This window comes from Falco rusticolus, chromosome 9 (genome assembly GCF_015220075.1).
Source record: "Falco rusticolus isolate bFalRus1 chromosome 9, bFalRus1.pri, whole genome shotgun sequence".
NCBI lineage: Eukaryota > Metazoa > Chordata > Aves > Falconiformes > Falconidae > Falco > Falco rusticolus.
The window spans coordinates 50485181-50512196 of NC_051195.1; the positions used below are offsets into that span (position 1 = coordinate 50485181).

Below are 27016 nucleotides of genomic sequence, written 5' to 3' on the forward strand. Positions count from 1 at the left end.
TAAACGGGTGTTACTGACATTTATAGAGGTACAAACTCTCTGTGATACTACTTTTCTCTTTACTCAGGTACCCATAAACTAGAAAGCAAACATTAATATCACAAAACCTACTTTTGAACAATTCAGGCTTTTAACAATCCATCCATCACAGACATGCACCGCTCCATTCCAGATGCTCGGTTTGGAAGCAGGAAGCATGCTCTGCTGTAGGAATACAAAACTTACTTTGCTACGCCAGTGAGCAACATCTGCGTACAGAAACCAGGGGCTGTTTAAAAATTATTTTCCTCCTCTTGTTTCAGACCACTGTTAATCAGCTTGGAGAAGCAACTCGAGAGTGATGAATGAGGCAAAGATTCAACACTGACAGGACTAGAGAGAGCAGACATTGGCAAAATCAGACCACTATCTCCTGGACCCGAGTGCACGTGTTCTCCAACATCCCCCTTCCACACGCAGTCACAGCACTGTGTGTACTAAGGAGAAAACTCTGCCAGAAAGTGGTGTTTATTTTTCCCCCTCGGATTTCTATTTTGCAGATAACGATTAGGGAGAAAAACGTGCTGCAGATCAAATTGTTTAAGCAAAATGCCATCCATCAGACTTGTAAATTAAGCACCTAGTGCAGGTAATCCCCAGTACACAGCAGAACCATTTTGCCACCAACGCTAGTGCCACTTTACACCAAGAGGCAACCAACCACCTTCACCACTTCATCAATCAGAAGCTCGACTGGTTGATGGGCAAATGCTCAGGTCATGTGCTTGACAGATGTCTTGGAGGCCGCAGTGTTATTCTCACGCTGTCACATCTGGTTTATGAAGAGCTGCCACTGAAAGGGATTACTGAACGCAGGCATTAGATAAGCCACTGCTGCGCTCTGAAGCTTAGGGTGTGCAAATACACCAGATCCTATATGGAGGCACACACCTACAGCCTAAGTGACACTGAAAACACCCATGGTGTGTCAATATTTTAAGGTTATTGCATCATAAAGTAATACCTTAAGTTTGTAATTTGAAATGCAAAATAAATTTGCTTTGGTGCATATAAAACGTTGCATGCACAGTTACTAAAAGTGTTGCAAAATCTATTTTAAATGAGTTTTATTGAGATGAAAAAGTCTTCCATGGTAACTACAGAATGTTAATCAAACCCAAGTGCTTCCCCTCCATTAAAAACACAAATCGGAATACTTTTTGTTCAAAAATACTTTAAAAAGTAATCAGTTAAATGGAGTATTTTTGGATGTGCTTTACTCCACACACTGGTTACTGTTTCTAATCTTGCTAATGAATGCACATTAACGAGAGGTTGTCTGCATGTTCATCAGAGGCTTTGAAGAGAACAGACTTTTCTGAACAGCGTTCAGCTGTGAAGCTGCACTGGCAGCAGGGAGCATTCGGCAGACCACCTAAGGTGTTACAGAACACTGCGCCATGTACAGCATTGCTGTGCTCAGGTGGCAGTATCCTTCTCACTCTACAAAGTACAAAAGCATTGGAGGACTCCAGGTATACAAAGCAGTGTTTCTTGCTACCATTATCCATTCATAAGCATCATCTTCTCGATTTCCAGGCAGCTCTAGAATAAGGAGTAGTCCTTTTCTTATCCGGAGGTTTGAAGTAAGAATAAACAGGTGCTGCTGGGTATTCCACGTCTGGATTTTCTGCCATCATTTTCAGCTTGGCTTCAATGGCCTTTATTTTTGCACTGACACTGGAAAGAGGAAAAGCAAAAGAGAAATTAAGCTTGATCTTACCACAGAACTAGACTAGAACAGCAATCCCCAGAGATTTTGCTGACATGCAAATACTTAGTCACACAAGGAGGGGCTAGGCAGCCCCCATTGCTGCATTCACAAGCTACGTGAAGTTGGGAGGCAGGAATCTACTGCTCTAAGCCCACGCTGCTTCATTTCAATCCTCAGCATGGATTTGCTCCTCCAAGATGTATCGCAGCACCACAAAAAAAACGGTCCTTGCACCTACTCAGCACTTTCTCGAGGACACAGAGCGAGACAAGCACAAAACAAGGCTTCCTACTTCATGTAAAATGATGTCATTTAAAGAGGTCTGAGCATGTGCAGCAGAGCACAGCTCAGACAAGGCTGCTGGAAACAGCAGAGAAATGAAAGCCAGACTTCCTCCCAGCTACAAGACCGCTTGGGATGGGAAAACCCCAGCCTCTAATTAGGCCAGGAAGAAACATTATTTCAGCATTAGCAGGGTTTATCCCAAAGGGAGAAGCTATCCTAGGTTACACCCCAAATTCCTAGGGCTTTTGTTATTCACTGTCCTCCATTGGGTAGGACTGAGGAATGTTCCCTTCTCTGCTGGGGCTTCTTGCAGCATCAATCTTCACTGAAACAGCTCCTTCACACCACTGACATAGGTAACACTCTGCAGGACCTGAGCCTCTCTGCTCGTTACTTCTTAGCGTGTTACTTCTGAGTTCCAAGCTCATTTTATCTGTAGGCAAATTAATTATTATCCCCAGTCTTGGTTACTTATAGGGTTCCACTAACAGAACACAGAGGAAAATCACATACCCTTTCAACCAAACTGTGGATTAACAAAGCAGCGCTATGTGCTTTAGGTAAATGGAGGGGCTGGAGAATTCAACCAACATCCTACAGAGAAGGCCTACAATCCCTAACACTGGCAAAAAAAAATAGTTTTGTGTGAAGTACTACCTGTAATTTTGGTTTTAATCTTTTTCCGCTATGGTAGAAATTCTTGCTCATAAGCATTCTGCTTAATCACATTAGTACAGCACAAAACCTCTCACTGAAATTCATATGAAGAAGTACAAAGCATATTCCGGTGAAAGGAGCTGCAACATGAAGACATTCCCAATTCCTCTCTTCGCCTCTTTTCCTTCCTACTGCCCTTGTAGCTTCACACATTAGAAAATGAGCTTCACGTCTGAAGTTTCCCACATCAAATGAGTTACTTTGCAGCATGCTGCCCTTCTGAAAACAGCTTTTCTGCCACATTAGATTTTTAGGACAAACATAACGACAACAACTCTAGACCTTACTGAAATCAAACAAGTTAGTTCCCTGCCACTGCCAGTCTAGTCACCTCTCACCCACCCCATCTCCTACCTCAGGTTAGACTGGGGTGGCTCTGTGCTGGAAGATGGCTCCAGACTGATTGGAAGGATCTTCTCATTTTTATTGTGATCATATCTCTGCAAACAAGAGACCAAGGACGGCAGTCAGCAAGAATTATGAATAAAGAAGCATTTGCCCACAGATACACTTTAAAGTTGGATTATCACCACCTCTGATCTTATGAAGCTTTTGCTAGGAATGATTTTGGCAGCCAAACACTGAAGCAAATCCCAACCATAATATTTGTTTAGTACCAACACGGAACATAGACTCCGATACCAAACATTTATGCGCATCGTACTATGGATCCTTGAACCTAATCCTGTCTTACCACTTCTTGCTCCCCTCTATATAAGGTATGAGGCAAAGATGTAAATTTTAAGGTAACTACTGTACTGTGCTGCTGTGCCCTTTATACAGTCACCGTGCAGACTCAGATTGTAACCCCAGCACATGGCTGCACGGAATCATGCAGTGCTGGGGGGGGGGGGGGAAAAAAAAAAAAAAAAAAAAAGACCAGTTAGGAGCCACCTCCTTTCTGTAGACAGCAGCTTATGAGTCTGTCATCTTTGTGGGCAACAGGCCTCCTGAACTATTTGCAGTGTTCTGCTTCCTTATTTCGCTTGGCACAAAGTCAGGTTTGTTTTTCAGCAAAGCTGCTCAAACCAACAGTGTCTGGAAAGCCTTGGCCACTCATCTTAAAAGTTACTTAGCATGGTGCTGGTATTGTCTAAAATAAACACTTGTTACAATAAGCCAAAGTTTTGCATTGTTAAATCTTTCCATTCAATTGGAAAATGCCACGCAAACTGATTATTTATGCATGTTCTTCACCATACCCTGGCCAGCCAAGCTCTGAGCCACCCTGCTGAACTCCCAGCAGAGCAGACACTCACTCCTCTGGCTCAAACTCCTTTTATGGCCCCGATCATTCTTCAGGCATCCGGAAGCACGTGGCATTCTAGTAGCTACAAGAGCTAAAGAAAATGGAGGCTGGATTTGCACAAGCTTGGATGTGCTGACAAGAGCCTGGAGCCCTTGAAGCCAATAATTAAAACAATATGGTCTCCTTTAACAAAGATAACCTGGTTTGGGCTTGGGGGGGGGTGTGGGGTTAGCATCCATAACAGATGCGCTACTATACTTGGTAAGAGAAAGGGTAGAAAGCTGCTTGTAGGATAACTGACACGTGCTAAAACGGCAAACTACCCAAAAGGAAAATAACAACAAGCAGCTCCACCCCACCTCCCCCAAAATCCATTTATCTGCCAAGAAAGTTATTCAAAATAAACTGCTTTATCAAACACCAGATAGTAAATAGCTGCAGGAGAAACAAGGCAAGAATTTTTAAAAAAGAAGGACATTCCAGAAGGTACTGCCTAAATTAATTTTAAAAACTTGTTACTGATTGTTTTGTTGCATAGAACGAGTATTTAGCTTAGATGAGAAATATGTTGCTTTAAAGTCAGAAGTAATTAGAGCTGCTGCCGCATAAGTGCTTTCAGAAGTGGAACAAAGTAACAAAGTCCTTGGTAATTGGTAATTTCCATGCATCTCCTATTCAAAAAGGGAGCAAAACCACAGAGGGAAGGATTCAAACTTTCAGCCGATCACTCACTAAGTTTGGGAAAAATTAAAACATGGACATTTATAGAAGCAATCTGCTCACACAGCTCTGATCAGAAACTCCCTTACAAGTGACGTCAGGTTAAATGGCCTGTCCTTAACTCACAGCTAATCCGGCCCAGTTAGGTAGACAAGAGAAGTGGTAGATCGTCAATACCGCTTCCATGAAGGTTACTTCCCAGAGTAGACTGAAATTCTCTTGCCAGGCTAAGGAGGCCTTGGCAAGATTCATTCCTTTAACATTAGCATTTTTCAATTTTGCAAATTAAAAGCAATCCTTATTCACAACAAAAAGCTTACCTTGACTTGTGCATGTGCCCAGCGCACCACCAATTTCTTGGAAAGGGCCAGCTTCCCATTGAGACATTGGATCGCCTTTTCTGCTTCCTGCACAGGAAGACAGTTCAATAAACAAACCAAGCCTTTAGTCAAAACCGACTCAGATGTAAAAAGCCTTTTTTCTTTGTTAGTCTTGTGCAAGTACAGCTAACTGACAGCAAAGAAAGTTTATCCTATTGTTTCCCAGTCCAGGAATATCTTTGGAAGACTCCAACATCTGAGTAACCACACACTTTTATCAGCCTTATCAGTTTATTCTTTCACTTGCTTTGGGGTAGGAAATGGGGAAAATTATCAGGAGTTTTGAAAATACCAAACAGAGGCCACCAGAACAGCATTCTGAGGGAGGTTTATGCTGTGCGAGTTTCTCTAGAAAATACTGTGACTCATGACAGTGATCACATGTGTCTCATTAACACCCATCTACGCTTATTCCAGACCCTGCTCATGTGCACCGGGAACACTACGCACTTGGTCCTGTTCTAGGCTCAGCAGTGGAATCTCAGTTCTGGGACACTCCCATAAAACTTGATTCACAGCAGTTGAAGACTTATGTTTCAATGCTGTTCCACCACCTTGCTATGAGTAATTTTCTAGAGCTAATGCACTGTGTCAGTGCTCTTCTGCCACCCTTACTGGCAACTGCACAGCAAAAAGATGAGGTCAGACAACCACAATTCACTGTTCTTCCTAACTTTTGAACAATTCTAGCAGAATCACGACAAAATAACTACAACTCTGATGTTGCAGGTGAGCATGACTTGCAATTTTGATTTGTAACAAGAGCTAAACCCCCAAACAGACAGCCAGGGGCAGTGTGCTCCAGGGTGCTGCAGATGCATCACGTTGTACATCTGACAGTATCACACAAGTTGGTGTTTGTGCATTCATGAAGCCAAAAGAAAAACTAGGAGGACTTCAAAGCGGTCCTGGATTTCAGGTGGTCTGGCAGGCTGATCCAAGCAAGGCTCTGCATGGATCACAGTATCTCCGGTTCAACTCCATGAGCTCACTACCAAAGAACTGGTCCCTTCTGATTAGCATTAGAAAGCAGGATTCAGGAAAAGACAGCAGAGGAGAAAGGAAATCACTATTGCTACTTTCAGGAGCAGTCACAACGCGGCTGTCACAGAGTGGAGCTGTTAAGAGTCTGTGGGTTTGTGTAGACAAGGTATTTGATTTATCCCTTCCTGTTTCAGCTTTACATTAACATAAAAAGAGATGGGGGAAAGAAGCTAGTCATTTAAATCAGGATTTTAGATAAAAGCAACATACCTGTTTGGTTTCAAAGTTCACAAAACAGTAACCTCTCGGCTGCCCCTCCAGAGCACCAGACTTGTGAAAGAGAAAGTCAAATTGCTTTACTTTGCCAAACTTCTGAAGGAGTTTGAGTAGATGGTATCTGAAGGGGAAAGAAGACATTTATGACAATGACACCTTTCACCGCTCTGAAAGTGAAGAGATTGAAACGAACCCCCCAACACACACACACACACTTCACACTGTAACACAGGCAGTTCAGTTGTGTCATACGTGATCCCAAATACCCGCAGAGGTGTACTCCCTGTACAGCAACGCTTCACCATCCATAGTTCCAAGCTGCGTTTTCAGTGACTGCTCTAAAACCCCCAAGGCACAAAGCTTCCCTCCCAGTGGTGCCAGCTGAAGGGCATGCAGAGCATCTCTTCACAGCTGGCTTTTGGACAGTTCTGCAATGGCTCCCTAGGGGTCTAGGAGGGCTTTGCCTCCTGCCTCTCTACATCACACCTACTTTCAAGCACAAACATCACATTTCCGCCTCCCTCGCCCTGATGCGACTGTCAGAATCTCCAAGCCCTGTATTCCTCCCCCTGCACAAGCAGTCCCAGCCCACAGTACCCCACATCACTCGGGATCCCCGCTATTCTTGCTGCCCTCCCTCTCTTCCCCGTGCCAAGCAGTACCAGTGCCCTGGTAAGGACATGGCCAGATCACACAGAAACGCAGCCGCTCGCCTGGCAGAGCTGGGGAAGCAGGAAGGCAGAAGAATAAGCAGAACAAACTGCAGCCAGGAATTGACAGCAGGCCAGGCAAAAAAAGACACCAGACAGACCTCAGTATCATCCAGGCCAAATCTGCCAGCGCTTCTGGCTCAGACAGCTTTTCAGCGACATGCACATGCAAGTCAGACACTTATTTAGCCAATTATCTTCCTGCCAACCAGTGGGGAGTGTGCTGTTTCCAATAAAACTGGAGAAAGCCAGAGTAAATCTGTCTGCTTAGTATCTAGTGCGCTGAGCAACTTAAAATAAGCAGCACATTTGTTGTACAGGCCACATCCAATCCTGAAAAGTTCTTTGCAGGTTTTTTTTGTTGTTGTTCCCTGGGACCGAAGTGTTTAACAACACTAGCTGACCTAGAAGGAAAATGACACTTGTTACTCTTTCACTGTCTGACCCCATCCCCAGCCTTTAAGAATTGTCTAAGGGTTTAATAAGGGAGTCTTAGCCAGGACTCATCTTCTCCTGATCAGCTGTACAGCGTTTGTCAGCAAGTCATCTAGTAGTCTAAGCCCAATCTTCAGCTTGCAAGATAACACAGTGCTCTTGAAAGCCTACCAGGATAACTCAAAATGGACATGGAGCACCAGGCACTGGATGAAACCCAGCATGTCCAGGCATGAATGGTCAGCAGTGGCCCAAGACAGCCAAACACACCAGGCAACTCTAGGGACAGTCTAAATAGGAAGGGCAGACAACATTTTTTTCCTAATAAAGCCTGATAGGATGTTTGAAAAGGGCTTTAGCCCTTTGTTAAGCTTCAGGAGCCAGGCAAGAAGGTTCCAGGAATGTGAGTCATCTGACAGGATGGGTCACGGTGGACATTCAGGATATACATTTTTAAAGAGGTAAAGGTGCAGCAAGTGCACAGATGAGCAGCACAGAAGGGCCAAGTTATCTCCCAGGGGAACAAACACACTGTAATCGATTATGGTAGGCTTCCTACGTCCTTCAGAATATAGACCAAGCACATGGTCTTCCAAGAGGCCTATGAACCCTCAGTCTCTACTCAGAAGGCAGAGGAGACAGAAAAGCAAGAGCGGGGGGGGGGGGGGGGGGGGGGGGGCGGGGGGGAAGTTTCACCACCACATCTCAAGCTACCAACAAGGAGTCACAGATGTACAAGTAAAACCACTAACTTTGAGACATGTGATGTATATAAACCCCCACACTGAACTTTCAGAGCCTCCAAAATATGTAAACGCATCTCAGGTTTGTTTCTGTAAACATATTGCTACAAAAAGCACTTGCAATTTCAGCAGTAGGAAAATGAAGTCCTTACCACTAGAATGCTGTTCCCCTTTCGGCAATTACAGAGGCAGTGGAAGGGGAACAACGATTCTCATCGCATGCTGTTTAGCGACAACAAAACCCTGCAGCTGCCCAGTGAAAAGGAGTATTTTGTGGTTGTTTTTTTCCTGAGAACCTCTGCATTCAAATAATACTTAGCAGCAAAGTGGTAGTTGTTGCTTTGAAACAAATTTCATTAAGAGTCTAGTAACAGCCTACAAAATCTATTTTATTTAGAATCTTTAGATCGTACATGACGCAAACACTGTTTTCCAGCCATGCATGCAATTTTTACAACTGGAGGTCACCTACTCTCTCCATGGAACAGCTCGGAACTGAAGTCTTGTATAACTAAAAGTCTCAGGCTGCAATTATGAGTTGTTACTGTTAACATAGCGAGGGCATTAACAATAACTTGACAAGTAGTTCTCCAAGTCAAGAGAACTTCAGTACTGAAGGAAGATCCATTACAAAACGCCCAAAGCCTTAAAAAAAAAAAAAAAAAAAAAAGTGAGAACTTGTAAAAAGCTTTACTATGGCAACAACTTGGGTTATCCAGAGCTTGGACGTTATTCACACAGATGTGGCCCCACTGTGCTGTGCAGATCACCGCAGCCAACCTCCATTTCCACTTCCTGTCATCTGATGTCAATGCAAGACAAACCAGCAGCTCCCCCATTTCCTTTTCCTCCACTCTTCCTCCTGGCACCCCAAGTGCTATTCAAACACAGGCAAGGCTTCCTCTGAACAATGCTGTCCCAAGGATACCGCAAAGGTACCGGGCCACATGCGAAACCTATTATTGCGAAGAATTTTGCCCCACTGGGAGTCAGCAGGGGTCTGTAACAACAACTTATGCACACATTGTTTTCGAGGTGAGACTCATCAAGATGGGATCCTAGACAAGCGGCAGAACAGCCAAGAAAGTTGAACACCCGCTATTTCATACCCATGGAAAATGAACGGTCATTCAAAGGCTACTGGAAACTAGATAATAAGTATGTGTTACTGCAGAGCTGGAAATGAAGTTTTTGCCTGTCCAAAATGCTCAAAAATCTCAAGAGACTTTACAAACAGGAATGGGCAGAAGAGGCAGTACTACTCCACTTGCCACGCGGGATATGCAACTAACTATGGGTTTTTCCAGCACAGGACGGGAGCACTGAGAGGCGATGTGAACAAAGGGTTGTGCTGCAGCACATCTCTTACTCCACTGTGCAGCTGGGGACAAACACTGCACCAGGCAACGCTCACAGTGATGGCAAGGGGACCCCACAGCTTCCTTGTTCAGTGACAGCAAGCCCAGAATCAACCAGCTACTGCTCTCCTTGTGCATTGCCATGGCAGGCCCCACACCAGGGCACTTCTGATGCTGAATGATCCTGGAGACTGTCCCCTACACCATGAACAGTTGCAAGGTCCTATGGTGCCAGCTCACCTTCTTCCAGCCGTTAAGAAAACACTCAGTAGACTCCTAACACTATCTTCTTCCACAGGCAGAACAATCCTCTAAGGATGCTGGATAAAAGAAGCCACCCAAACAAACGTTATTGGCAAAGGAGGAATGCCCACCAGAGGACCCACTATAACCCTGCACGTAGGGTACATCAGCATTCAAGGTCCTCTGAGACTCCTGTTTGAGTCACAGTTACTCAGTACGTTCAGTAACCTCCTACAAACCATCAACTTGCAGGCTGTAATTTGTGGGCAGCCCTACATTTATAAATTCCCATTACCGCAGCTTGTGCTCAAATGTGTATGTTACCTATTAACTCCCTAGCGCTTGATTGCAGCTATAGGTTGCTCTCTAAATGGAAGTCTTGGATTAATTCAAGACTTTCTGAACTCATTTCTGCTCGAGAAAGTCACAACCACTTATTAACCCTGCTAACAACTCAATCAACTTTACACAGTCTTAAACAAATCTAACCTAGAAATTGCAGAGGCAGCTCTTTAAAAATCAGATAAAAGCAGCAAATGAAGAAACAGCTATGTAATTTTCAGGTATATGTTTTTAGTCACGTGATCAGTAATCTCAACAGGGATAATTCAGATGAGCAACTATGAGAAGAGATGTAAGTCCTCAGGATAAGAAAGTAAGGGTCAAGAAGCTTACAGACCTTACAGAGAACCGCACTCTTTCTCACTGCGCTGACAATGTGTTAAAAGGAACTTCCTCTTCTTTTATTCACAAGGAAATGGAGATTACAATATGGTTTGCCAGAGAAAATAGCCATTTTAAAAGCAAAACCAAAAGCAAGGCACAAAATTATAAAACCTGAAATAAGCAACTAGCATCTGTCACTCATCACTGGGCAAACTTTAACCGTTTAGTAGCATGGAAGTGCTCTAGGTTTGATGACACCGGAGAACGAAGGCCCTCTAACCAGCCCCTTGCCCACAGCTGTGATGCTGCTCTGGACACAGTCCCCAGCAGCGAGGGCAGCCGTGCCCCACACCCAGGCTGAACTCATGCAGCTGCAGTAAGTTATTCAAAAAGGAACAGCCTGCCCACGCAAGAAGCCAAGTGAAACCCACAGAACTCATTTCACCCAAGCTATGAAAACAGTAAATTTTGCCATATACAGCTATTACTTGTCCGGCCTAGATTCAGAGGAACAATCTGGCCTGAAAAGGTCTTTAAAAACGCCACTAATGATCACTCTGGGAAGTGAAGGATCTAAGGCATTTACTAACACCCACTATTCTTCCCCCCACACTAACCCAGGTTCCTGAATCTTTAAGGACCCAGCAAACAACATGCTCAAGAACTCCCGTATATAATTTTACGTGGTCAGTGAATGTGGACAAACCAGAGTAACATAGCTGTGGGATAAAAATGGTAATTAATGCAGAAACCACCCAAAGCTGAATGGCTGGAAAGCACAATGCATTAATGATTCCATTTAGAGGCTATTAGAAAACCGCTCTGTTAAGATGAACCACATTTAGAATAAAAACCTAGCACCTGCACACAAACAAAAAGAAGCAGGAAGAAAAAGTATTCCATGAAGGACACATACAATAGTTAATCAAAAATGCTTGTTTCTTAGAAGTGTATAAACCCCAAAGTGTTTGGGTTTTTTTGTTTTGGTTGGGTTTTTTTATACAACCTACTGATTTCTCAGCACAGTATCCAAATATCGGACAGCAAGTTGTACTTCCTTGACAACTCAGCTGTTCAAATCGCATGTTTGCTCAGAGGATAATTATCTGCAGCCTGGAGAAGACACGGAGGGCGTACACACGCGTCTGATTCTTGCACTTACGCACCACAAGCAGCAGCCCCACCTCCCCACCACTCGCTAACTCGAGTCGTTCTCCCCCTTCAGCCTCCACCCCACTCCCGGCACCAGCACAGCCACAGAACCGGGCTCCTGACCACCCAGGAGGTCCTAAACCCGACGTTCCAACATCTCCCGAGCTCAGCCAACAGAGGCGCGTCCAAGCCCTGGCCTGCCAGCCGAGCGGCGGCTCGGAGAAGGCTGCAGGTGCCGGCTCGGGGCCCCGAGCCCCCGGGGCACCCCACGTACACCCTTCAGGCCCCGTGACGCCGGGCAGGCGCGGGGCTGCCCAGCGCTGCGGGGGGCGCTGCTGGGCGAACGGGCAGGACCTGGGGGGGGCAGGGAGGGGCGCTGCGGCGCGGAGGGCGGCGAGGCCGGGGGGCGGCTCGGCGGGAGGGAGGCGGCGGCCCCGAGGGCCGGTGCCCAGGGAGGCGGGGCTGCCGGCGGGGGGGGCCGGCAGGGCGGCGGGGCCACTCACTCGGTGATCTTGGGGTCGAGGTTGCCGATCCAGAGGCGGTGGCCGTCCTGCAGCGCGCCCTCGGAGAGAATGGAGGCGTTCTCCAGCGGCAGCGCCTGGCGCCCCGGCTCCATGGCTCCGCGGCGGGCAGCAGTGCGAGCGCAGCGGGGTGGCGGGCGGGCGGGTGGGGGGCGCGGGCCGGGCCCGCACTCACCATGACACCGCGGGACCGCGCAGGCCGCGGCCGCTCCGTCCTGGCGCAGGCCTCGCCCCGCCCTCGGCGCCGCTTTGTGACGGCGCGGCGCGGTGTGATGACGTCGTCTGGAGCGCGCCGGGCTGCGCGGCGGTGAGCGAGGCGGCGGGTGCCCGCCTTCCCCTTCGCCGCCCCCGGCCCAGCCCGGCCCGGCCCGGCGGGCGGGACAGCCCGGCCCTCCGCGGGGCCCCGGGGGGCGCGGGCGGGGCGGGACCTAGCCCCCGCGGAGCGGGAAGCGGCGGGGCGGGGCCAGCAGAGGGGCGGGGCCTAGCACCAGGGTGGGGGCGGGGCGGGGGCGGGGCCTGTGGGTACGTGTGGCGGGGCCGGGACTCACGGGGGTCCCCACCGTCGGCCGCGGTGGGCAGCGACTTGGGGGCCGGGGGCTCCGGGAGTGGGGGGCTCGGGGGGCTTACTCGGGAAGCAGGGGCTGGGGGGGCAGGGGCGGGGTGTTAGGGGGCTTGGGGAGCTGGGGTTTCAGAAGGCAGGGGTCAGGGAGTGGGGGGCTCCGGGGGCTGGGGGCACAGGGGAGCTCAGGGGCAGGCGTTTCAGGGGGCCCGCTCAAGGGAGCAGGGTCTCGCGGAGCAGGGGGCTCTGGGGGCAGGGGCTCAGGAAGGGGGAGGGAGGGGGGCAGTTGTACTGCCCCAGCACGGGGGCTCGGTACCCCCGGGGCTGTCCCGGGACTGGGGGAGCACAGAGCGAGGCTGGTGTCCCTCAGCAGCAGCTCCTGGCTCCCGCACCCCTGTGCCCTGCCCGGGGGGCACCGGGCCTGGGTCTGCGGTTCTGCCGCCCTGAGCCCAGCCTAGTAGACCCGGGGGGGGCCGGGGGGCTTCAGGGCCACACACCTCATGGTGCAGAAATTAAAGATTCTGCTCAGCTGTCGCGCAAGCACCAGATATGAGTGGCTCCTGCTTAGCAGACGTGGCCTGTGCATCACCACGTGCCCCCCCGGGCAGGTGTGCCCAGGCTGCCCACGAAGGGGCCCACGTAGCTGCCTTGCTCTGTGGCTGCCCCGCACCCATCGAGGCCGCTGAGCAGCACGCCGGGCAGCACCTTTTTCTCTTTTCCAGGTGAGCTAGAGAAGAGCTGTAAACAATGGCTACGTCACTGAGATGCTTCCGTCACCTGCCCTCCCTGCTTTGTCGTTCCTCCTTCGCAGTGGCAAGGGCCCTGCCGCCGGCACCCGCAGGCTGTGGGCACGGTGTCCACCTGACGCTGCTGGCCAGGCAGCTGGCTACCAAAAAAGGTGAAGGCAGCAGCCTTTTTCTAGCGTTTGCAACCCCTCAGCCTGCTGCCAGAATCTCTTTTCTTATCCCTTCTATCGGGTGTACTGTATTGGTGTAACGCGGGCAGCTCTGGAGGAGTGGGGTTGCCTGACAGCGTCGCTGTGTACAGGAAACCTCAGCCCTTCCCGTGGGAGAGGCACTGCATGGCACAGCCGCTGCCCTGGGCAGCACGTACCCTTCGTCACAGGCCGGGCTGGAGTCACCGCACACAGCGTGACCTACAGCTATATTTTGGCTTATGTGCTCAGGTGCTGGGATATTTCCTCATTAAAAAATACAGTTACTTTGGTTTATCTTAAGACTTCTGAATCTAACGGGGTTTTAATATCTCCTTTCTGCTTTCTAATGCAACAACCAAGTGCTGTCAGAAACAGAAACTAATTTTTTGTGTAATCTGCAGCTAAAGGTAAAGGGCAGAGTCAAACCAGAGTGAATATTAGTGCTGCCCTAGTTGAGGACATTATCAATTTGGAGGAAACCAATGAAGAGATGCAGGCAGTGGTAGAAGCTCTGAAAGAAGATTTCAGCAGAAACATCAGTGTTAGAACCTCAGCAGGTTGGTAACTTCGTTGTATGATGCTCGGTTGCCCTTAAATAAGGATACCAACCCTAGTAACACAGAGCTGTTTTTTTTCAAAATTTATTTCCTTTTTATTGAGTTATTCACTGGGCACCCAATTACTACAGCCTCAATGTCCCCAGCTAAAGGCTTTCTTCACCCTGAGCTTGACCAGGAAGGATCCATTTTTGTTAATAGCTTCCTGGAAATAGCTTTTGTAAGTGGGAGATGTCAAAAGTGTCTAGCTGAACTGTTTGCAGATGTGATGAAGAAGCAGGTTGTCAGCTAATGGTGCAGTAGGGCAGGAAAAATCCAATTGCCATTAAATTAGCCTTTTGGAAATTGCCATCAGGCTGGTGTCTGGCATGTGCAAACTTTTTTTGCTGTGCATCCTTGTGGTTGGTGACCTTTACAAGCCTCATTCACTTAGTGAGTTTTGTGCTTTAAGAAGAAATGTGAATATATTTGACTAAGCTACAGTTACTATAACACTCTGAACATACATATTTGTAAGTAGTATCAAGTTTCAGGGATAAAATTTAACATTAAACAATGACCAAATTTGAATCATTCACCACCCCAGCTCTGGCAGGGGCACTTCAGTCTTTAATGGAGTTGGAAAGCGAAGCTCAGTCTCTTAACTATTTATTTTAACCATAGGTATTTTTTTAAATTGCACTGATAAAGTACCTCTTGTCCCATGTGCCTTTTGGCCTGTTAACATTTTGCAGCAGAAACTAGAGAGCAGATTAAGAGTAGCTCAGGGAGAAACTGAATACTTTAAATTAGGCAGTGTACAACACCTCCTCTTGGGACTTGGGCGGGGGGGGGAAATGAGAGGTTTAAGAGAACACTGCTAAGTTAGACAATAGTCAATTTTTGTAGCAACGTTTTGATTTTTAGTTCTAAGAACCAAAAAATAACAATTTCCTTTTAATTCGTCACAATCTTGCTTAGTTTTCCTATTCTAGTAACAAAAACAAACAAGACTTATGTTTTCATGTTTTTGAGCTTTAAAGTAGCGTTGAAATATTTAGCTTGCAAATACTACAGGGGATGTGTGAACACAAACAGCACCTGAAGTCTGAAGAGACATACTTTTTTTCTTTTGTAACGTCTATATTTTGCATACCAGAAGGGAAGTGGGACAATCCATATGTGTTTTTTTCTTCAGCATCACTGTGAACTGCTGTATCATACTGAAACTCCCCTGTGTTTCGTTCTTTTGAGGGGCCCTTGATCACATAATTGTGGTGACAAAAGATGGGAAGTTTCCACTGAACCAGCTGGGGCAGATCTCACAGAAGTCACCGCAGCTCATTCTAGTGAACATGACCAGTTTTCCAGAGGTAAGGACACATTACCGAAGGCATTGCAAGGGGACATAATTACCACAGGAACAAACAGGTTGATGCTGAGCAAAGGAACATTTAGACAAAATGAGTTAAACCTGGCAGGGCTGAGAGCTCTGGCTGGGCTGTGTGTTGCTTCGCGGCTGACACAAACCAGAAGCACGATTTTGCTGCTGACTGCACAGGCTGAGTGACTCTCCAGCCCTGCCTGGCACATGGAGCATCGCACGTGCACAGGGTCAGATGAGAGTTACGCGCTGCCCGTCGGGCTGCGATTGCTCTCAGGGTCATATCCGACAAACGCTACGGTATGAGGGGGTTGCTTTGGAGACTGGCTTCCCGTCAGTGGGGTCTGCAAGAGCTGGGTTGAAAAGCCGTGCTTGTCACAGACCAGATGCCTGGATTAACTGTGCCCTGCCAGGTCTCCCCATTTCCCGTGCTTTGATGGCACCCAGCAGTCTTGAGCACACACACACGCTCTCTGGTTCACCTGAATTACACAGTGGAAGCGATGCAGCCTCTGCCCCGTTGCATTTATGTCATTTCAGTTCCTTATGAAGACGTGGCCATGCACAGAACCAGACCTGTAGTGGGAATAGTGTGTATTTTTCCTGGGGACATCATCAAACTCCTCTAAAACTTGCTTGTCGCCAGGGCTAGCGACACCCCCTGAGAGCAGATGGAGGGAGCTGCTGCTGGAGCCTGCAAGTCCCTGCAGCCCCCCTGGTGGGGCTGAGCCGGGCCCCTGCCCAGTGCTGGCTCAAGGCACTGCTGAGCTCAGCCAGCTCCTCCCCGGCAGCCTGCGGGTCAGAACCCAAAGCTGGTGCTTTGACCTGTCTTCTGGGAGAGCTGAGTTTCCTTAATTTTCTGCAGGAGCCTCAGTTAGACAGGCCTGTAAGTGAGGTGGCGAATCTGAACCCAACCTTGGGATCAAGCACTGTGGGTGCCTCGCAGGGCTCCCGCCGGGCAGCTGCGACAGGAGCAGCCGTGAGCGCAAGGTTGGCTGTTCATCCCGCTCCAGGTCTGGAGGTTTGCCAAAGCTTATCTCTATTTATTTTGCCAAGGCTTTCCCCAATTAATTAAGTCAGCAAAGTCTCAGAGGAGGTCAGTGTAAGGCACTTGATGCCTAAGTGTATCTTAAAGTGTATCCAGCGTGTTTAACGGCTTTGAAGGATAAAGGCCCCTCATCAGCAAGTGCACCAAGGTCCCTCGGGGTGCCGGAGCTGAGAGGGCCAGGGGAGTCCCTCCGTGACTTAGCCCTTGTCCAAGTGGGAGCTCAGGCTGAGAAATGGGCATGTGAGAAATTAAATACCACACTACGTAGCATTGCCTGCATTTGCCTTCTAAGCCAAAAGACCTTTTTTCATGTCAACTAGAGCCAGAACCATTTCTCTCAACACAGTTGTTTTATACAATAACTCTCCCATGGATAGATTGAACTCTTCAAATCTATTACAGACACATTTACTTGGTGTTATTATTTACAGCATATAGTCAGTACTTCATAGCATTGAAAAGCAAATAAAAATGCCTGAAGAGTCTGGGAAAGAAAATAATCTTAAAAAGGAATTGCAGGGCTAAATTCTGTTTGCCCAAGAGTTATATAGCTAAACAAGACTATGGATTTTAAGCACAGCTATTTCTTTCATGGACTGCAAGAGGATGGGGGCAATATTGCCATATTTTCCCCTTCCTCCATCTCCTCCAATATGTGTGTTAAACAACACAGCTTTTACTGAGCATTTCCTTCCTACAGAGCAAGCACCGTCCATAGAATAACACATTTACATTCCTGACATGCTGAGATCATCTTGGTTACATTTTCCTCTGCCCTTGTTGTGTTCTAGAGGACAGCAGTTATGTCTTACAAAACACTAGCAGAGCATTCACTTCGCTCAGTGATGTCACGCGTCGGAGACCTAAACAAATATGCAGTGCTTTAGTTTGTGCCTCAGTTGACAAAAGCTGAACTTCATAAATACAGTCTGCTGCAGCAGCCTGGAGCTGAAGTTAATGATGGGAAGGAGTATCAGAAATAGCAACGCGCCTTGTAGGAAATGCCACGCGAGCACCGCAAGAATAGAGACTCGCTTGGTCTTGTTATTGTCAATGTCAAGAATGAAGGAACTTGGCAGAGCTCCGTGGGAGCTGCCAGCAAAACTCTGATTTAACCGTAAAGCCTGACACTCTGTAAAGGTACCCCAGCGCCCTGGGGGCGGGAAGAAGCCTTTCAATCCCTTTGCAGTTACCAGGCAAACCTGTGCACCCCACCTTTTAAGCAGAGCAGAGCGTCAGCCAGCAGTAGTGGAGTTTTGAGAAGTTAATCTGAAGTAATAAACTGTAAAATAAACATAGACCTGGGCACAGGCGCTATTTCTCAGCCAACTGCTACTGCCCTGATGTAATGTGGTTAGGTTGTAGCGCTGAAGCGGTTAAGTTAGTTAACATTTCTAAATTGGCACTGTGTGATTTCTAGTGGGAAACATTCAACTGGAATTTTTAAATGCTCAGAATCTTTCATCTCCTTTGCCACAGTCAGGCTATGCCTTGGGAATTTATTGCGGTTTCACTCTGCGTTGCCTCAAACCATTCAAATAGTTTCAAAGAAGCAAAACAGTTTTCTTTTGTTGTTGCTTCCTTTCCTCTGTCCCCCGTTCCCCCCCCCCCCCGTGCCCCCCTACCCCGATACTGAGCGCAGCCGTAGTTTCCCACTCGGTTTGATCAAAGCTCTCCGCACCAATGTAACTTCCTGATCTTACTGGTAACAGAAGTAAATGTTTCCATGTTCCATGGAGATGGATTGCCAACTATTGACAGAGTTCTGGCATATGGGAATGATTATTTCCTAATTCCCTTTACCTTTTGATCTGTTTTACAGAGTACAGCTGCAGCTACGAAGGCTATAAGGGATTGCGGCATGAACCTGAACCCAGAAGTGGATGGGACAGTAATTCGGGTGCCAATTCCTAAGTGAGTATTGATGGCTGCCTGAGTCCATCATCATGCAAGATAACACGATAGGTTGCAGTGGGTGCCCTTCAGGGGGTAAGCATGCATGACTGCTGTGATGTTGTGATGCAGCTGCTTTCCAAATAGCTGTATTTCAGGTTCAGAAAAAATATCTGAGCCCCTAAAAGCGTCTGGTGGAACCTCTTCCAAGTGTCTGAGCTCTTAAGTCACCACATGAGCTGATGGTTGGTCTTACTGTTCTTTATCTTTCCCCTGGAGGGGAAGCTCAGTCCTAGCTGGCTGCAGCTCTTTGCAAGAGACAGCCAGAGGCTTTTGAAGCTGTATTGCCTTTATTCAGGGGCTGATTCTGTGCTGCCTGCTGTAAAGTCCTTGAATTACACCAGCGCAGAGCAGCAGTAACGCAGTAGTGAACCAGTAGTATTAGGAGTGAACAGCACCTTGCTGCAGAGAACACAAAAAGGAAGCGATGAAAGAAAGAGGGAGGAAAATTGATAGCTTTGACTAAAAAATTCCTCTTCTCATGGAATACACATTGTGAACTGACAGCTGAGTTGAAATTTTGGTACAGGGCTGATAGGAAAGCAGGCTGCTCCTGGCTGAGGATTGAGCATCGCTTCCCTCACCTATCACAGCTGTGTCCCAACCCTTGGAGAAGGCAGGTGCCACTGCCTGAGTGCAGCAGTTTGGGTCAGGAGAACACTTCTGAAGCGATCCTGATGATCCCAGCTTATCATGCTTTGGGCTGCAGCATGCTGGGGTCTCTGCCTGCAAACGGGATTCCTTTCAGATGAAACTAGAGAGGTACCCTCTGGGAGCGCACAGAGCACTCCCCGGCTGCCTGGGACCAGGCTGCATCTCGCCTGGAGCAAGAGCTCCCAGTAGCTCCGCTTGTACTGTGCTGCACAGCTCGCCAGCATAGGCACAGGGCAGTGGCACTGCTCTGCCCGGGTGTAGGTGGTAAAATTCGCAAGGTCCTGTGGGTGCTGGAAACCTGCAGTGATGGAGCCATCTAAATACGCTGGGCAGACATGGATGTATGTGATCCTGGCGTGCTGTGAACAACTCCCTTCAAAGGGTAAAGGCTGCTCTGTGCGCTGCCTGTGCCCGCAAACACCTTGCACGTGTGTTGCATTTTACAAGTAGGTGACTTCTCAGTAAAGATGAACCAAGTATTTCTTGTGCTTTAGATCTTCTTTAAAAATTCTATAGAATTTTATCCAGCATTTTGATCAGAGAAGTCTTAATTGCAGCTTTCCGTTGCTGTCGGTGAGAGAGAATGACATTATCATTCTATTTGCTGATTTTCTTTTCCCCGTGCTCCCTGCCCTTCCCCCATTCCTCAGGAGAGGAGGCAGAGGAGGAGGAGGGCACCATTATCTTCATAATTGCTGAGGCTCCCGGGTTGCTGCACAGTGGTTTGATTGTTAATGGGCACTTGGGTCACCCTTGAATATGAATTGCAGGGGAGGAAACTCCAAAACTGCATATCCCCATCTTTAAAAAAATACTGTTTTTTCAACAAATGTATATAGTCTGTCACTAGCTTTTGTGGTGCTGCAGAGCGACGACTCTCCTCTCCCCAGGGAGGATCTGCCCAGTGCGCTGCCTGGTTCCCAGCGGGGAAGGGTGGCAGCTCCTGGCCCCTTTCCCCGGCTGGTGGCAGCCTGGGGACCCCTGAGTTAAGGAGGTTTTTGGCCTGGGCGACGTGCCCTGCTGGTGTGCCCTGGCGGCTGCCCCTGCTTCTGCTTGCCCACCCGCTCTTCGGTGACACGGCTGCATCTTTTAGAGTTTCATCCGCTTAGCAAAGACAAGCAGCCAGTTTCAACCTTTTAAAACCTAACACTAATGAGGATGGAAATAATCAAATTCTGCTAGAGGCCTCTCTTTAATATTAGATCCCTGAATTACCTTTTTTTGATTTTCAAAGTTTTTCATTTTCCCAACTCTAAAGATATTTATGAGAGTATACGACAGACAGATGCAGGGAAACTGCCAAAAGTATGGCAGGTGTGCAGAATGAGCAAACGAAGCCAAAATGAAAAGACAATATTGTTTCTGCAGAAATTGGTTCTTTCATGAGAGGAGGCACAGTGAAAGTAAAATCAAACCTGAATTGTCCTTACCTGTTATTAAAGGCACTTTTTAGCCTGACCTGTCAGCTGGACACACATACGTCGTTTTGCCTTACGAAGCTCCAGCTGTGCTTCAGTGCTTGAGAGTGTTTCAACTGAGCATTTTAAAACAGAGTTTACTTTTCAGTATTTATTCTGTTAGTTTAGTTTTCGCATTGCAGCTCTAACAGGAAAAATACACTCGCTTCGTTCATGTTTACTTCTGCTGCCTGCTAGGATCCCCTCTGCTCCCTAAGGCATTCGCCTGTTTGTGTTGCCAGCACTGCATAGGCAATATTTATTTGTATAAAAAGTATTCTCTGAGGGTTTAAAAAGAAAAGAAAAAAAAAAAAAGCCAGCCAGCCATGGGAACATTTGTATTGGTTGATCTCTTGGCCGAATTTGACCTGACCTTGTGTCTTTTATGGTATTGCCTCATTTTTAGATTCATCTTTTTTGGACCCATTGTGTTACACTGGATATTGTTTGTAAATTAGTAATATTTTTACACATGCTTTACTGAAAACCAGATGACTCATTTGAACATTTAATGACTCATTGTGAGCTTTTTTTTCCTTTGCCCTTTAAGAAATATGCAAAGATACCTACTATGGGAGAAAGGACTCAAAAAATCTTATTCGAAAAACCCCAGAGCTGTTTCTAAGCTGTGCTGCTCCGGATCGCTCATCGGCAGAAGTCTCTTACATGCTTTTTGTCGAGCAATATATGTTGCACCCTATGTTTATCTGCAATTATGCATGCAGAGTATTTAGTTAAGCCTGCTTTCCTTTAACGGAACCCTCTCGTTCACAGGAAATTCCTAGCATTTGAGATAGAGAAATTACTCTTACCCGCATAAATGTCTTGCGTTGGAGACGAGACATGACCTGCGTCGTGCTTGCTGTGGGTCTGCTCCCACTGGATGCGGGGAGAGGAGCATCCAAGGGTTGCAGTGCTTAAACCGCTGGTCGCTGGGGGAAGCGGAAAAAAGGATGTTACCCCTGGGGTGCTGTGCATTTCTGAACACCCTGGCATGTCAGTTCGCCAAGCTGTGCCCTGACCCTGGCAGGGCAGGACTGTCCCCGGGGAACGGCAGGATCTGAGCCCGCTGCTCCTGGAGCTGCCGGGGACGGCAGCATTCCCCCCAGGGTGACGGGAGAGGACACTGTCCTGTTCCCTGCTTTTGGCACCCCTTCCCAGGGTTCACCTCACACTTTTTTTTTACTTTAAAGAGGGAGCAGGGGCAACGGTTACTAGACAGAAAAGAAAACATACCTAAGAAGAGCTTGAAAGTCCCAGATCTGGGGGCAGGATTAAACAACTGTCCTTAGAAACCATGGGCCTGGCTCGTGTTGATGGATTCCTTAACCAGAAACAGCATCTGCTTGAAAAAGTGTCCGTTTCTGGCACTGTTGGTAGCATTGCTGAGAATTTACACACAGTCTGGCTGGAACATAAAACCCGCTGAGAAACTCCACGGCGCTGCGCAGTGATAAAAAGAAATTGGTGTTAATAAAGACAGACAAGGAGGCATGAAAGCTGTGACCCCGTGCCAAGAAGCATAGGAAATCTGGCAGCGCTGCATAAACAAAAACATTTCCTTAAAGGCTCAGCAGCCCCGAGCAGGCGAGTGATACCCTCGGCACAATTCACAAAAGCCGAGCGGGAGGCAGAGCTGAGGCGAGCTCCGTCTGCCCCGCTGCGCGCCCGCTCGCCTCACCACCCAGCCGGAGATGGGAGAGATTTCCAGCTCCCTCCTCCAAGTGTAGCAGCCAGGATTGACTCCCTGCCCACCCCACCCCACCACCACCACCACCCCCCCCGAAAAAAAAAAAAAGCTGCCTGAGAACCTGACCTCAGCCGGACCTCTGGTTTCGAGCAGGCTTTGCATGTGCTGCAGGACCTCTGGCTGGGGAGCTCGAACATGAGAAGCCCTAAAGGCAGCGATGTTGGGATGCAGAGGAAAACGCAAGTAACGCTGCTCGCTTCGAATCAGGCATGCGGTCCAGGCTGGAGCCTGCACTGACCAGAAGTCTCTTGCCACATGTGAAATTCCCTGGCCACCTCCCTCCAGCTGTCCCTGGGCAGGGAGCGGGCTGGGCTGGGGGTGCCCCAGTGAGGGCTGTGGGGGCATCGGGGATGCCGGGGCTGGGGTGCAGCTCTCTAGGTCCGTCAGCTTTTCCGGCAATCCCAAATTCCTGCAATTACTAATCTGTTCTGGGAAGCCTGCTCCCTCTTGCCCCATGATACAAAGATAACTGGTGAGACAGACATCGACCTGGCTGCCGAGGGAAGGAGTCAGCGCGTGTCACCTGCCAGGCTGAGCAGGAGCCTGGGAAGGGGCTGGGGGTCCCATCGCACCCCCACAGCCCCCCATGGCGCACGCCCATGCAGGGGCAGGGCTCGCACTGCCCTGGGAACCCTCGCACCAGGTTTCCTGAGCTCTGCAGGAAGAGTCCTGGCCTCTGTGTTTCAGTGACCCAGACCGTTGCAGCCGATTTCTAAATACTCCTGTGAAATGTTTGTTTTGCGATATCTTCTGCGAGCAGACAGGCGCTCTCCTGCTAGTGAGTCTCAGTGAGCGCACGGGGGTTTTTCAGTCTCGAGGCAGTCTGGAAACTTCAATAGCCATGAAAATAATTAAAATATTACTGTTGAGCACTAGCAGTTGATGCTGACAGTGATCAGCTGTAGGTGCTGGAGCATTACCGGAGCTGAGGTGACACATCAGCCACTCCTGTGCCTTACTCAGATGTCCAGGCTCCCTCATCACCTGCAGTTTTTAGTTTGGGATGGAAAGTTGAGGATTTTCTTGTGGCACCACCGTAGTAACTGGCCCCGCACTGGGGGAGGGTGCAGCTGAAGTTCTCCCGGCCGAGTTACCTGTGGCTGGCCAGGTGTAGCATCACCCTCTTGCCAACCTGGGCATTCATGTCATCTTGATGGAAAAGCCTGGTCATGATGAGCTGGAATGAAGTTGAGTGAAGCATAAGCTCTGTAGCTTCCAGATACATAATTCAGGCTCTTCAGTTGCAGGGGGACAATACCAAATTTCAGGAAGGGATGGAGGTTTCCTCCTGGCTTTGCAGGATTATACTTTTCAGCTCCATCTCTCGGGTCCAGAGCTGGATTTTCCCTCTTCCCTGCAGATGCTTTGGCAGCAGAAACAAAGTCTGAACGTTTCAGCATGGCTTTCAGGCACGGCAGTGACAACTACACAACAAGATTCATTCCAAGTCCCTCAGCTTAGGACTGTGCTGGGAACTTTCCATTCCAGGGTCAAGACTCGCTTCGCTAGGCTGTGCTGCCCTGGGGATGCTGTGCAGAGGTGGCTCATTCGCTCAGGTGGACCAAAGCAGCATAAAAGCACACCCTGAGCTAAGTCCCTCTGCTCTTGTGACACAGGACCTCTACACAGAGCGAGCTGTACCTTAACACAGGTGGCTTTTGGGTGTCCCTGCACAGCCCAGCAGCTCTGTCGAGGCCAGTCGGAGAGGTACTGCAGCGGAGAGGATCGCTGCATTTACCCAGATTCCATCACAGAAAATAAATCTTACTGTGCTACACATGACACTTATTTTCCTTTTGTGTTTTTTCTCTCCCCTTGCTGCTAGGGTAACAAGAGAGCACAGGGAGAACTTGGCCAAGCTTGCCAAGCAATCCACCAACAAGTCCAAGGATGCCCTGAGAAAGGTGCGAAGCAAAAGCATCAACCAGGTAAAGAAGTTCAAGAACAAGGTGTCTGAGGATACCATCTGGCTGCTAGAAAAGCAGGTAATTATTTTTTTTCCCCTTCTGCCATATCACGGTGTTTCACAACTCTGTGGTACGTTTGTCCCAGCCCTTGCTGACACATCTCCGGCGCTGAGAACCCGGCTGGGGAATGGGTGGTCCTGGGCTGAATGCTTGGAGTGGCAATTGCTGGTGTATTTGTTTTTCCTTTGTGAGATCTGGGGCTTCAATCTCAAAGCCAAATTTATTATATGAATCATTGTAAGCTGACACAGGAAAAAAAAATATGTTCCCCAAAAGCTTTTGTACTACGAGGGATTGTTGCACAAACCAGCTGAACTTGGGGAACAGAATGACTGACATTCATAGCTTTACATTTACATTTACACAGGGCCTGGCCACTGCAAAACAGCTGGTGCTAATGAGGATTGCTCCAGTTTGTTATTAACGAAAAGGCTAGCGAGATTATCTCTGTTAGGAGTTTTTGGCTCCGATTCAGGAAAATACTTAAGCACATGCCTAATTCCCTAAGAGCAGATGTCACTAAAGTCAATTACTTGGGCATAAACTCAGGCACAAGCCTTAGTGTTTTGCTGAATTGATGCCTCTGAAGGCAGGCCATTACTTTTTAGCTGTTTGTTTATTAACAGCTAAAGTTAGATACATTGCAAATGCTTCAGGACAGTTCCCTGTGTGCTCGCAAAAATAAACATTGATATACAGAGCATTTGTGCAAGCGGGAAAAATGGCCATGCTATTGTAACTGAATCCTGTTGGGAAGCAGTTCTCCCAGAGCAGACAGATGGTTTTCTGCATTTGTAGGGGTGGCGTCTCAAGTCTGATTTTTGCTTGTACCCAAATTGTTCAGCGTGGGGAAAGGTCCTTGTCATATACCTTGGGCCTCGGGAGCCAGTGCATCTTAGTCAGTCCTGTAACACTAGTGCATAAACACACACACGCACTGATGTGCTCCAGCCTTTGGCTGCACTCGCTCAAGGTGTGTGCGCACCTTTGGTCCCATTCACATGCTTGCCGTGACCATCCCTGCTATCAGGAGACCGCTCCCTGGGCAGGGCCATAACAATCGCCATTTATTTCCTCATGCAAGATATAAACAGGTCTGTTACCTGGTGTATGAATTCTTAGCGCGTGCTGAGGCTGCGCTCCTGCTGTTACCTTGTTCATTCTAATAGTGGAAAGGTTGCAGGAGGTGATGAGATAAGCCCTCTCCTCTCTGGTGCCAACACCAGCAGATCTCTAACCCTGCCTTCCCCTGAAGTCGCTCTGTTAATAAAGGACCTGACCAAGTCACGTGTGAAGCTCAGCCAAGAGGTTGTGTCTCTTTGCGGAGCCTTTGCCCCATCCCTGGTCTTGCTGTATAGATGCAACACCAGCACAGAATCACTGAGGGCTGCGGGGAGCCGCCAGGAAGAGTCAGTTATTGCCCCAGCACCATTTTGGGTTTTATTCGGACTCCAGGCTTTGCTTCAGGAGATGATCCCATCACTCCTTTTCCTTTAAACTTTGGCATCACCCAGCATTTGACTTGGACTTGTACTGTGTTGCCACAGATCCAGCAAATGACAGACAGTGCTGCAGCGGAGATGGACAAGCTGCTGGCAGCAAAGACCAAGGAGCTGCTTGGATAAGCACTATCCCGATGGACACGCTCTCCCCTCAAGCAAGACCAGACTGCCATGCAACCTGATGGCTGTCCCTGCCTGGAGTCAGTAGCCTCAGGGATGGGCAGGGGTGGCTCTGCCAGACCTCCAGAGCATCTCTGTGCTTTGGCTGCTCCCGTTCCCCACCTTGGATTGTACTGGAGGGAGGGGGAAACTCTTCTCACTTTTCTTCATGCAGGTGGCAACAGGACTGCATGAACTGAGATGAAAAGTAAAATGGCAGGAGATGGAGGAGTGGAGGCTGCTGGAAGGGCTCTCACACAGAAGCTGAGGAAGAACAACTGCCCTGCTCACCTTGCTGCTGCCGGGCTGCAAGGTGCTGGGATGCAGACAGGCTGGTGTGCAAGGGAAACCTGTGCTGTCTTGCTGTGAACCTTGGCATTGATTTTTGCTTAAAATAAAGTCAAAATGAGATGTGGAGGAGTGACCTTGGGACAGCCAGTTCCTGGTTGGTGTGATATTTTGGGTTTGTGCGTCCCAAAAGAAGCATTTGCCCGTTGCCACGGCCAGCAGAATTACCTGCAGCCTCACTGCCAGGAAGGCAAGAGAGAGCTCGGCACCGACTGGGGCAGGGTGGGCAGGGGAGATGGGCTTTGCAATTCCCTAGGCTTTGTGGGTGGAGAACTGAACACGGTGCAGTCGGCATGGCTGGTTTAGCCAGGAGCAGGACCAAAAGCCAGCACGGGAGCTTTCCACGGGCAGCACCTGCCCTCCCTGACCAGTTAACGAACACCCGCACAAGCCACTAGTGCCACATTTTGGGGGGGTGGAGGAGGTAGAAGCGGAGCAGGGTCCTGAGCACGTGGCACAGCTCAGCTCCTCGCTACCAGCAGGTACTTGGTACGGGCAGTGAACGGCCACCCCGCAGCCTGGGGCGGTGGCCGAGGGAGGGAAGGTGGCCAGCCCCGCAGCCCTGCTCCC

General features: G+C 48.6%; 2 protein-coding genes across 4 annotated transcripts; one reads left to right on the forward strand and one right to left on the reverse strand.

Annotated features, from left to right (window-relative positions):
• On the reverse strand, positions 1-12404 carry RBM18 (RNA binding motif protein 18). The gene is made up of 5 exons (XM_037401009.1): positions 12175-12404; positions 6359-6485; positions 5045-5131; positions 3110-3195; positions 1-1719 (listed from the first exon to the last, which is right to left on the reverse strand). The coding sequence occupies exons 1-5, from the start codon at positions 12285-12287 to the stop codon at positions 1560-1562; spliced, it is 573 nt and encodes a 190-aa protein (XP_037256906.1). The 5' UTR covers positions 12288-12404; the 3' UTR covers positions 1-1559.
• Positions 12205-26536, forward strand: MRRF (mitochondrial ribosome recycling factor). Of its 3 annotated transcripts, none has more exons than XM_037401008.1 (7): positions 12205-12306; positions 13474-13649; positions 14090-14245; positions 15479-15597; positions 18479-18570; positions 24296-24455; positions 25985-26536. In XM_037401008.1, exons 2-7 carry the CDS (start codon positions 13499-13501, stop codon positions 26060-26062), a joined length of 756 nt encoding a protein of 251 aa, XP_037256905.1. In that variant the 5' UTR covers positions 12205-12306; positions 13474-13498; the 3' UTR covers positions 26063-26536. The 3 variants fall into 3 exon arrangements, with proteins under 3 accessions (XP_037256905.1, XP_037256904.1, XP_037256903.1); XM_037401007.1 differs by lacking the exon at positions 12205-12306 and adding an exon at positions 12412-12499; XM_037401006.1 differs by lacking the exon at positions 12205-12306 and adding an exon at positions 12697-12763.
• The last annotated feature ends 480 nt before the right edge of the window (positions 26537-27016 follow it).

What these genes read in the sequence shown, in the direction of transcription:
- MRRF (XM_037401008.1), top strand. Translation starts at nt 13,499, where the DNA reads ATGGCTACGTCACTGAGATGCTTCCGTCACCTGCCCTCCCTGCTTTGT. An exon ending in GCAGCTGGCTACCAAAAAAG is followed by an intron (nt 13,650 to 14,089) that starts GTGAAGGCAGCA and finishes TGTAATCTGCAG; the next exon opens with CTAAAGGTAAAGGGCAGAGT. An exon ending in TCTGGCTGCTAGAAAAGCAG is followed by an intron (nt 24,456 to 25,984) that starts GTAATTATTTTT and finishes GTGTTGCCACAG; the next exon opens with ATCCAGCAAATGACAGACAG.
- RBM18 (XM_037401009.1), bottom strand. Translation starts at nt 12,287, where the DNA reads ATGGAGCCGGGGCGCCAGGCGCTGCCGCTGGAGAACGCCTCCATTCTC. An exon ending in TGAACTTTGAAACCAAACAG is followed by an intron (nt 5,132 to 6,358) that starts GTATGTTGCTTT and finishes CTTCCTGTGCAG; the next exon opens with GAAGCAGAAAAGGCGATCCA. An exon ending in GGGCACATGCACAAGTCAAG is followed by an intron (nt 3,196 to 5,044) that starts GTAAGCTTTTTG and finishes TCTTGTTTGCAG; the next exon opens with AGATATGATCACAATAAAAA.